This window comes from Haliaeetus albicilla, chromosome 13, assembly GCF_947461875.1.
Source record: "Haliaeetus albicilla chromosome 13, bHalAlb1.1, whole genome shotgun sequence".
NCBI classification, from domain to species: domain Eukaryota; kingdom Metazoa; phylum Chordata; class Aves; order Accipitriformes; family Accipitridae; genus Haliaeetus; species Haliaeetus albicilla.
The window spans coordinates 37,415,305-37,426,816 of NC_091495.1; the positions used below are offsets into that span (position 1 = coordinate 37,415,305).

An 11,512-nucleotide genomic window follows, 5' to 3' on the forward strand; every position below is an offset into this window, starting at 1 on the left:
GAGCAGGGATTTCAGCAGACAAAACTGTCTTGTCTTGTACAGAAACAAGTAATTGTGAAATGCCGGGCAATCGAGAATCCGGCTTTTAGACCCGACTGCTTGCTGTTACCAGCCCAAGTATCAGGATCAGGCTGAAAAGGTTGATGACAATTGCTGACTGGACACTGCCTCGGTGCTTTGGGACCCACAGGGGCCCGACAGCCCTGGGCACATGAGAAACGCGTCGTGTCCCGGTGTTAAAACAACAGGGCTGGTTGGTGCGGGGGGAGAAGAGCCGTGTCTGGGTGCCAAGGGCTGTGGGTCGCAGCGGGAAGCCCCATCTCGCCCCCCGCAACCCCCAGCCCTCCCAAATCCCCACTAGTGGTTGGGTTTACCTGCTCCCCCACCCCCGCCGTTCCACTGCTGCGTGGCAGCCCGTCTGCGGCGGAGCCAAAAGCAGGTTTCTGTCGCCACCTCGCGATGGAGAAGCGCTGGCATGTCGCGATGGGCCGGCCGGGGAACGGACACAGGACCCCGCAGCACGGCTGCGTTTGGGAATCGCTGCTTTATTAGGGTTGCGGAACCCCAAGCCGCCTCCAGCCCCCCCTGCGACCCCCGCCGCGGAGCGGCAGCCCCGACCCCCGGGGGGTCGCAGGGAGAGAGCCCGGGGGGTGCAGCAAGCAGGGCTTGGACGGACACAGCTCTTCCCGGTGCTGGAGAGGGATGCTGTGCCCATCCCGGTGCCATGGAAGGATGCTGGGCCCATCCCAGTGCTGTGGAAGGATGCTGTGTTGATCCCAGCGCTGTTGAAGGATTCTGTGCCCATCCCGGTACCGTGGAAGGATGCTGTGCTGATCCCAGTGCTGTGGAAGAATTCTGTGCCCATCCCGGTGCTGTAGAAGGATGCTGCGCTGATCCCAGTACCATGGAAGGATGCTATGCCCATCCCAGTGCTGTAGAAGGCTGCTATGCCCATCCCGGTGCCATGGAAGAAAGCTGTGCCCATCCTGGTACTGTGGAAGGATGCTGTGCTGATCCCAGTGCTGTGGAAGGATGCTGTGCCCATCCTCGTGCCGTGGAAGGATGCTGCGCTCACTGTGTGCCTTTGGGGGGTTATCAGCAGCAGTCCTTTCCTCCCTCGACAACCCAGAGCACGTTCCCCATGTCCCAGACGCATGCAAGCGGGAAGGGTGCTGCTGAGAGGAGGTTTTCGGTGAAGGTCGCTGTGGTCGGATGTTGGCTCGTGCGCTGCAGACACAAGCTGGAGCCGTTTGGCCTCCTGCAACCATTTTGAGCAGAGCCTTGCAAACCCTCAGGGCAAGTCAGGCACTTATCATCCCTTCCCTGGTGGTGTCCCTGACGCTCTTCAGGAAGCTGAAGATGTGGGACCCGCCGGTCCCTTTGGCCTCCAGCGCGGACGGGGGCTTCACCGCAGAGGGGCCAGCCCTGTCACCCGTGTCTGCCTGCCCAGCCTTGGCTTTGGCCGCCGCAACAGTGATGTACTTGGTGACGATGGTGATGTGGTAGGACCTGAACTCTGCCAGTGCCGAGACGCACCGGTTGAAAGCCGTGCAGAGCTGTGCGTCTCCAGAGGAGAGCACATGCTGCTTCAGGGAGGGGGCACGGTGGATCTCCTCCACAAAGGCTCTGTGGGGTGGGGGCATGTAGTCCCTCATCCTGTGCAGGAAGGCAGCTGCAAGACACCAGAAAAAAGATAAATAAGTTGTGGGCAAGTAGGTTAAAGCACCCTGATGCTCTCAAAGAGCGGCCAGGCTGGAGCACTGGTGCTGGCATGGCCTGTAGGGACCACTGCGCTGGGTGGTACACGACAGCCTGCGCAGCTTCCTGCCCTCCACTGTCCTGTCTCCGTGCCTCCAATTAATTGAGAAAGAAAACCCATATTAGGCCAATGCTCCATTAGGCTTGGTCTTAACCCTAAAAGGCAGGTTTTAGCCCTTGCTCTCAGCCTTTCGGTTTCAGGCTGTTTAGGGGGTTTTTTGCTATTAGAGTGGTTTTGCTAATTTCTGATAAATACATTCTGTTGTGGGCCAGACTAATGTGAAACTATGTGAATGGATGAGCTAAATTACTGGCAAGATGCTGGTGCACTCTGCTCCCTCTTCTCAGTACCCATATATAACCTCAGTAAAAAGCTGACACACAAAAAGCAAAGTCTGTCCATCTGGGAATTTATAGTACTGAGGAAGTGCCTGCCAGAGCTTCATTTATAGACTTCCTCCCTAATGAACTGGGCAAAGCCTCGTCGCAGCTGGGATCTGCGAGGGTTTTGCGAGGGCAAGATGGGCGCGTGTCCTGTCGACTGCCACATACAGCCGTCCCACAGCTGTGGGAAACGCTCTGGCTCGGTTCTTCCCCTGCTCCTTATTTGCTTGGGAAAAAGAAAAAGTGTGTGACTTACTGCTCTCCTCGCTATGGCGAATCCCCAGGAGCTCATCAAAAGCGTGAAGGATGGTGCTCTGTGCCGCGCTCCCTCCCGAGTACGCCATGGGCTCGTCAGATACTCCTTCATATATCAACCCGTCTGGCATGGCGGGGTTATCTTTCCAGCTGAGGGGGAAGACATGGAAGTCAGGCAGGGAACAGCCGCGGGGCGGCTGATAAGAGGGGGATGCTGCGAGAAGGGACCCTGGGCCAGCAAGATTGAGTGAAACCTTCCTGACCTGGCCCATGGATCTCCTCCTCCTCGCTCAGCCTTGTCAGCTATCCTCAAACGCGAGATAAACTTGGATATCAAACACTATGTCGAGGCACACGACAAGGTCATGGGTGTAGGGAGAAATCCTTAGTTATCCTTCACCGAGGAGCTAGGGATGGTTCTATGGGATTGCCGTGCTCTGGTGAGCACCCCGCAGTGTGGTGCCGGGACACCCTGCCCTTCGCCTGGCTGCACCTCCATCCCCGAATCGGGTCCCGGCTCTGGCAGGTCCCACATGGTGGTTTGCATGTGCAGAGCTGCTTCGGGTGTGCAAGAGGCGAGGAGGCACTTATCTGGGCAATAGTGGCACTTAACATTAATTCCTTGAAATCCCAGTGGCCATTAGGAGAAGCTGAGTTGCCTCTGCAGCAGATAGAGTCTCCCAAATGCTCTTCCGAGCCCTTGAAGTTTGTACTGTGGATTTTTCTCTGTTCTTGTTACTCTTGAGATGATGTCTTTAAAGACAGCGCAGGACAGCCTGCCTTTATTTATTTCAGCAGAGAACAAGCCTGTAATGTAATTTCCTCCCTCCCATAAAGCTGCTCGTCCTCAGCAAGCCCAGGAACTGGGCAGCGTCAGTGCCTCCCCCCCATACACCATTAACTCACAGCCCCTGTCATCTGGCTTTATGTGCCTGTTGTGCAAAAATGGATAAATGCTTGCTCACAAATGGAAGGAGCAGTTATAATTTCAGAGAGATAATGTGCCTGGCACAAAAATATCTCTTGACCTTCTAAAGAATGCACCATTTCATGAAGCTTTCGGTGCTGGCTGCTAAGGCTGTTTGACTGCTGGAGCAGATTTTGCACAAACTGCAGAGAAAATAGATTCATTATCAAATACCGTAATATTTTTAGCTCTCCCAGGGATGTATTTATAGTAACCTTTACTAGTGGGAAGTTCTTATAAGCAGAAGAGAATTTAAAAGGCATGTTTTTCCAGGCTGATGACCATCAAGACAAGGTCAGCTTGGATGAAAAATGAGAGAAACATAATCAGGATGCATGGAGACTTTTGACTTAGGAATGCCGAGATATGCCGAAGAGAAATAAAAATAGAAACCCCTTGAGAAGCCCAGGAGCAGAGCAGTTGGGGATGCTCACAGACCCACAGGGAAGATGAGGGATAGCATACCAACAGCACTGGGCTCTCATGGCCATGTTTCTGCCTTGTCCAATGGACTTTTTTCAGTATTTGCAGGGGAATAGGTTTTTTTAATTAATGGAATGGTAAGGGAGCAACAGCAAGAGGCTTGTTATAGATGTTTCCTTAACACACAGGGGGAAGAGACCCCACTTGGCTTCGTAGCTTTGTATGTACAGTGTGCAAAGTAAAGAGAAATAAGTCTCCTGTCAAAACTGTTCGGGCCAAGAGCAGGAATGATTCATTTCTGCACAATTACAGCCATTGCAGCACAGAGACTGTGCCGGAGCCAAGCTTAAGTTCAGGATGGAGAGAAGCTGGTGAGGAGGCAGACCCCAGCCCTCTGCCACGGTCCTTGCCCAGCAGGTCAGGCTCTGTGCAGTCAGATCAAGCGCCTGGGATCTCCATCCCTCGAGAGGGACAGGACCACGTCGCCCTCAGAGCCACCACTGCCGGACACAGTGCTGGTTCCTACCCTGCCTGGGGGACCCTGTGCCCCATCTGGGCTGCCCCTTCCCAGCACATCCCCTGCTCCCCCCAGCCCCGGGAGCTGCCGACACGGTGGCTTTGGGAGGAAATGTGCCACACTTACCCGGAGAGAAAGATCCGGATCACAGCATAAAATACTGCTGGATCCACATAGTCTAGGAGGAAATCAGATCATAGATGTTACTGCGGGCAAAAGGCTATTAGTTCCCACCGCGTCGGCATTTCCCGTGTGGCAGCGCTCCCCGCTCTGCCACAGCCGAGGCAACCCCAATCTGTGCCCCAAGAAGGACCCAGCAGGAGGGACCGGTGCGTTCCACAGTGCTGGTGCTCCCTCCCCGCAGTGGGCTTCCCCCAGCTGGGCTCATTGGGGCACTGCTGTGCTCAGTATAGCATTGCTCAGAGCTATACTCAGCCCCAAAACACCCCACACTTTTACCCCAGGCCCATTTGAGTGCTCAAACACTATGCATCACCCTGGGACCACTGAGCTTCCCCTGAATTGCTCCTGCATCCTCCCGCTCGCTCCCTCCAGAGACACTTTATGGGCCAAGCGCATTTACGCTAATGCATCCTATGAGCTAAAGCGTGCACAGTGATGTGAGGACATGAGCTGCCCTCCAGCTGAAGGCTGCTGTTACCATGCATCCGTTGCAAAGCCTTGCTCATGTCCCCGATGGCCTCTGCCAGCTCCTGCAGGGCTTTGTGCAGGGTCTCCTCATCAAGCTGCAGGATGGCACGAATGGCCTGAATGATTGCCTGCGAGAGGAGAGGAGGGAGAGCACAAAGTGTTGAGGAGGCTGGAATGTCTGTGTACAGCAGCTCTGCATACCCGCTACCACCCACGCCAGCTCTGCCCCTTCCCCCAGCCCGCAAGCAAGCGTGCAGGGGACGGGTAGACCCCGTGGGTGTGCGCCTGTGGGTGCTTTCCAGGCGAGCAAAGAGCTACGGGGCACGGCGGTACCCTACCTTAATCCCAGGCACAGCTGCCTTCTCAACCAGGAGGGTGACGAGGATGAAGCCTCGCAGGCTCTCTCCCCCGGGCAGCGAGATGATGGTGTCCAGGTTCCTGCAGGGGCGATGGGCAGAGCAGCCGAGCGTGTGGGGGTTAGGAGGACGCTTGCTTGGGATTTCCCCGCGCACCCCGGGACCCACTGAGTCCTTGGAGCAAAACCCTCCTGGCTGCAGAGCCTGTTATCTGCATCACGGGCAGAGACGAGTTGGCACAGAGCAAAAGGGGAGAGGGGCTGCTTTGGTTTTGAGGGACCCGTGACCCTCCCCATGGACTCGCTGGGCTGAAAGTCTGGTCCATGACAGCCAGGCTCTGCGTGGACTAGAGCAGCCTACAGTTCAGCTGCGGTCATGGCACTTTGCTGTTGTTGCAGTGGTATTTGCGTGCCAAAGACTGAGCTGTTTTTGTTGTGCTCATATATCAAGAGATAGGTTCAAGCTAAGCAGAGCCCTGCAGTGTTGGAGTGCTAAGCCAATTCAAACAAAACTAATACTGTTAGAAAATAAATAAGCATCTTAAATACTTACTCAATTTCTAGAGGCCTGAAGGCATTTCGGTTATTGCCAACAAATGCACAAGAAAAGGAGAGAGAAAGAGAGACGTTATAAATTGTTTCAGTAATGGACTGTGCTCTGTGGGAGACAAAGGAGCTCGCTGGCCCATGGGAAGCGCCGTCCCCTGCGGGGATGCTCCCAGAGGCAGCCAGTTCCCCACTGGGCACCTGTGTCTGCACCCATGAGACAGCCCCCCAGTGATGGTGGGTTTTCAATGGTTTTTGGCAGAACGGGAGCGGTTTGGGAACCGTTTGTCCTGTGTGCTGGATGGGACCTGCTCAGGCTCATCACGGTTGCCCCAACTGCGGGATGAGCTGCCCTCCGTCCACCCGTGTTTGCCCGTTTACCTGTTGGGGTTCTTCCTCCTCCAGTTGGCCAACACAAAGTCCGTGTGGCTGAGGATGGGGGGGAGGCCGAGGGCCTGCGAGACCTCCCAGAAGGGGACAGCGAGATTTTGGGGCAGGACCTGAAGGGCACAAAGCACAGAAGAAGATGGGGACACTGTCAGGCTGGTGAAAGGTGCCTGCCTACAAGCACCCAACCAGGCAGGAGGGGTCTATGGGCAGCCTCAGGAAAGAGGCTTTGCTCCCATGGGATGAGTCCCAGGGGAGCACCATCAGCCCCAGATCCCAAGGAGCACCTGAACCTGCTCCACATTGCTTTTACCTTCACGGTGCCCTCCTCGCCCTCCTGCCAGAGGTAGCCCATCGTGATGAAGCTAAGCACCAGATGCGCCAAGTGCAGCTCCTCACGCCCTCGGAGGTGCCGGGTGCTCAGCTGCGGCATCTGCCAGGGAGACCTTTGGAAGCGAGGGGCACCGCAGGCAATGCCAAGGGTCCCCCGCAGTGGGGGGGCTGCCCCGCCAGCCGGGGAGAGACCCTCCTAGTGCTTCTCCCTGCCCTCACCCTCCCCCTGCAAGCCTCTGTTCCCTCCCAAGCCTGCAAGATTTGCAGCTGGTTCGTGAGCATGGACAGTAAACGGTGGGATTTTACTCCAAAAGGTGTTCCTCTCCCTCGTGCTGGGATGCACGTGAGAGTGGCCGATCCCCGTGTGCCGGAGGGGTCCAGCCAGGCCAGGGGGCTCGTGGAGCGCCTGAAATCCTCAGTGGGGAGCACGGCCAGGACAAGCTGTGGCTCTCGTGACATCTAGAGGGTTACCCCTGCCACCGCATGCTGCTCGACACGTTCCAGCCCTCGCTGCCTCAGCTTGCCAGTGCGCTGTAGGAACTGCCGTAGGAGTTATTTCTGTGCCGATGTTTTGCACAGTATTAGTCCTGTCTGCGTGAGTCCTTGCTGAGGACACGGCTTTGCTGTTGGTTTGCTTTTCCATGCATTTTTTTTTGCAGACACTGCTGTGTCAGACCAAGGTTTGAGAGAGCTGCAGAGTCAAGAAAGATAACACAGGCACCTGGTGAACTTGTGAGCGGAGCTGATGGCTCGCGATCAGCTGAGGCAGGTCATGGGCAATCTCCATCCAGGGACCGTAGGGCTCCGGCAGCTCCGTCTCGGTAGAGAGAGGCGAGAGGGAGGGCTGTTAATGCTCAGAGTCTGGCTGCACAGGGTGTCATAAGGCTGCGTCTAGTCTCTCCCCCTCGTTCCTGAGCAGCTCAGGACTGAGACAGGGCAAGATACGTCCAGGGATTAAATGTGGTGTCAGCAGAGGGGCTGTGCAAGAAGCAGGGGCAGGCTCAGGGGAGAGTGCAGCCCCCTCCCCTAAAGAGGAGACTTCAGGGCTGTGCTGGGCAGGGGGACATGCTGCCGCTGTCGTCCTTCGCAAAGGAGGGAACAGAGGGCTCGGAGATAAGCCTAGCCCTGGGTAAAATTTTCAGAGTTGATGAGAGACAACACCCAAACTCTCCTGCTCCAGTCCCTGCTCTGGCTGTAATGCAGAAGAGCCGTAGAGTCTGGGGAGAAAAGGGAATTGGAGCGATGGGAGCTGGAGCAGGGCTGTGACTTGCCGCTGGGGCTGGGCAGCCCCAGGGAGGGCCATGCCGGGCATTGCCCAGCCGGGGGGCTTTCACCTTCCTGCTCTGTTGTGTTTGCGAAAAGGTTTTCCTGGGGCACTGGCAGGGGAAAGGGAGGCGAGCGGATGCCGCCAGCCCTGGCTTCCAGCATCCAACCAGCCTTGCACATTGTGGCTAATGGTTTGTGTCTGGTTCCCCCTCTTGTAATACCAGCCTGCGTGATCGCGAATTAATAGATGATAAACAAGCATCTGCCTGTCCCTCAGCGCTCCCACTGCGAGGTGAGCCCAGTGATAAATGGCGCTGCTTTCAGCACAGGAGATCTGCAGTCTGACTGCTCTCCTTGTACTCCCTGAAATCCTGTAAAGCCAAGGCCAATGTGTGAATTGCAAAGCTCCTTCTCCTCTCCCCTGTACCGCTTGCTGCAGCCAGTTTAATAATTTTTAAAGCAAGGGGTTTGTCCTATGAAACTGTCTAAGCCAAAACAGCATGTGCCTTCCTCATTGCTTTTTATAAACTGTTGAGTAGCACTGAATTGAAACCCAACCAGAAAGCCGCTCACCAACCCCTCTATTTTCCTGTTCTCTGTCTCCTGTAGCATGCAGACGCGGTGGCACAGCCGTCTCCTACCAGAGGATCGGGAAGAAGGAAGCCATACTCCTCGGAGAGCTGAAACCGTGTCAGCACCAGAGGCAGCGGGGTCTCCTCTGTGCCTTCGCCGGCCTCCATCACCTGGCGCTGGCTGTAGGGTCGGGACGTGCTCTGGCTTGGCGGAGACACACCGGCTGCCCCGCTCCCGGTTTGTGCTGAGCCAGCACCGTGTGCCGCGGTCACGTACCTTGTCCTGGGGGGAGCCGGGGCCTGGCTGCCCAATGGACGGAGGGTCCGAGCAAACAAGATTAAAGGTCGCTGAGAAGGCATTGCTGCGCAGCAAACGTTGATCTCCATTCCTGTGGGCGTCCACCTATGGGGAAGGCTCAGGGAAGTGCCCTTGACCCGGGTAGGGGCTGTGAGCTGTCTCCCCCGCCGCCAGGACTTCCCCTCGGAACCACAGGCATGCTCCAGGCTCCCATGGGAGGCTGCAGCAAAGCAGCCTGGGGTGCTTTAGGCTGGTGACAGCTCAGGGATGCAGTCTCTGCAGCTGGGTTTCCCCAGGATCCTGGCAATGCCAGACTCATGTCCTATGGGCTGTGCTTGGTCTGCAGGAACCATGCAAGAACCAAGGACTGTTCTCATCTTGCTGGAAACCGCAGAGCCCAGGTACACCGTGAGTGCAGCATGGAGCCCACACCGCAGCACGGACCTGCAGCCACCACAGGCACCAGGTACAGCCCAGCAGGGCAGATGTGCATGGGGGGCTCTGGGAGCTGCCCACAGCTCCCGGCACGCTGTGTGACACCCCCCAAGTGCCAGAGCCCAGGGACCATTGTCCCTGCAGGAGCGATATATGAGGCACGCACTGTATCCTCAGCCCCACGCTCACATGAGGTGCCGCTGATGTATGCACTAACAGTATGCCCAGCACAGCCAAAATAAATTAATGGGAGCCACATCCAAAGCAGCTGCTGCAGAACTAAGTGCTGCGCAGCAGGGAGCGAAACTCCCTAATCCGCATTTCGTGTCACATAAGAGTTTATCTGCATTTCCAGTGAGCTGTCTAATGGCTGAACGTGAGCTGATGGTGTCATTAAATTCCCAGTGCCAAACAAAGTGCAAGACCAGAATGACGGTTTTAATTAGCAGTAGTGAATGGTGTGCTAGTAGTGTGCCTGCACCGGAACACCAGCCGTGCTCTCCTCGCATCTGTGTACATCCACTCCCAGGGAGGCTGAGTGGACAGTGATGCACAGAGGGTAATTAGACCTCCTTGCAACGAGGGTCTGCAGGCTTCTGACCTAATTGCAATGCACAGGAGCACAACTGTGTAGGTCTTTCTCATGGAAAAGCTGGAGGGTTTTGTGTGCCACGGTGTGCCCGTGCTGGGCAGGGCACCCTGAGCCCACCCAAGTCTGAAGGCAAGTGCTGTGGTTTGCCTGTCCAGGGGCTGCAGCCACAGCGAGGAGGGGACCGCCGGGCACAAGGGGATCTCCTGGCATGATGCCTGCTCTGATGAGTCAGGTTTCCTCCGCTGCCACCGCCCCAGCCCACCCTCCCACCGGCCCCACGCCAGCGGGAAGGAGCCTGCAGCCACGCCACGGCGGGGACCGTGCATCCGCCCCACGCTCTTCCTGTGCGTCGGCCACGATGGCGTGAGCCCCCCGGCGCCCCCGAGAGCCGCCCCAGCCCGGCGCCTGGCAGGGCAGGGTCCCCGTGGCTGAGGGTCACCGGAGCAGGCCGGTGGGTACCCCCCCCATCCGAGGGAGGCTTGGCACAACACGCTGGTTTCCTGGGGGAAAATCAGCACCGTGAGTGCTGCCTGCGCAGAAAGCTTCCCATGCCGGGGGCCAGGGCTGGAGATGTCATGGGTGCTAGGGAAGGGCTGGGGGGGGGGGGGGGGGGGCACAGAGTGCGAGACGGCCATCTCGGTGGGGTAGCAGGTCTGAGGGCACTGCAGGAAACACAGGTGCCCCCTCACTGGGGCAGGGGTGGAGGTTAGCAGTGTCCTGGCCCACAGGCTAAGGTGATCGTGCAGTGCCGCACCAGGTCAGTCGGCTGCACTGGAGGGTGTTGGACAGCCCCTCTCCTGGCACTGCTGGCTGGTCCTCACTGCCAGGGGAAGGGGACAGGACCAGGGAGGCGTCTGCAAGGGCTGGCACTGGCAGAGCATGTCAGTACAGTGGTACCAGACCCTGGGGGGCCTCCCAGGGCAGGATGCTCTGAAGTGTTGGGCTGCATTGCCTGTCTGTATGACTAATAAACTCCCTGTAGCCTCAGCCTAGAAAGCGCTTTGCTCCTCAAGTGGAGATGTGTTTTGCCCCAGGCAGTTTTGGCATGGTTGTACGAGATGTGCTTCCATCCCGGCTGGCAGAGATGCTGAGGGACAAAACTGTTGCCAGTCCTTGTATCCCTGAATGCACCAAGCAAAGCCATGGTCCCAGGGCAGATGTGCTGGGTAGAAAGCATCACCCGGTCAGTGCCACTGCCAGTGCCCCACACCTCGACTCCAGCTGCTGCCACTGCTGCCCCCACCAGCAGGGACCCGAGGAAGCAGCTCATGCCACTGTCCCCACCCAGGAAGGAGAGGAGGGCATCCAGGTTCCTGTGGGATGAAATGGTGTCCCCAGGGTCAGGTAGGTGATGCTCTGAGATCTCAGTAGCAATTTTCCAGCTCTTCTGAGATGCTCTCAGTGTGCAGCACAGTGCATGACCCTACTTCTATGGACCAGCCACAGCTGCAGGGTCAGGACAGGAGTGAGTGTTCTTGTGTCTGTCCTGTTTGCACTGAAGCTGTCAGCGCTGCCAGCCTGTGTGGATTCCTTCCTTCTCTGGCTGGCTGAGAGGCGGTCTGCACAGGCTGGGATGGCACCAGCCTGTGGGCTCAGCACAGCATCCCAGCACCCACCATGGGTTTGGGGCTCAACAAGTAGTGGTGCCAGGAGGAGAGGTGGGTGCCGTGGTCAGGGTGGCTGAGCGTAGGGGCCAGGGTCGCAGTGTGGGGATGGGAGGGGGCCATGAGGGCCAGCAGAGTGGGGCAGACAGGCTAGGAGCGGGAGCTCTGT

The 11,512-nt window shown here is 57.3% G+C and overlaps 2 protein-coding genes across 2 annotated transcripts in view; one reads left to right on the forward strand and one right to left on the reverse strand.

Moving 5' to 3' along the window:
• Positions 1–9,563, forward strand: part of LOC138688678 (uncharacterized) — a 97,450-nt gene extending 87,887 nt beyond the window's left edge. Inside the window, exons 2-3 of the mRNA XM_069800891.1 lie at positions 8,452–8,652; positions 9,059–9,563. The gene's annotated coding sequence lies outside the window, so the exon portion shown is untranslated. The remainder of the gene's footprint in view (positions 1–8,451; positions 8,653–9,058) is intronic.
• Positions 526–9,064, reverse strand: LOC104321310 (indoleamine 2,3-dioxygenase 2). The gene is made up of 10 exons (XM_069800897.1): positions 8,484–9,064; positions 7,298–7,393; positions 6,557–6,676; positions 6,238–6,356; positions 5,864–5,878; positions 5,294–5,393; positions 4,966–5,083; positions 4,431–4,482; positions 2,399–2,547; positions 526–1,672 (listed from the first exon to the last, which is right to left on the reverse strand). Exons 1-10 carry the CDS (start codon positions 8,799–8,801, stop codon positions 1,302–1,304), a joined length of 1,458 nt encoding a protein of 485 aa, XP_069656998.1. The 5' UTR covers positions 8,802–9,064; the 3' UTR covers positions 526–1,301.
• Positions 9,564–11,512: the final 1,949 nt, after the last annotated feature.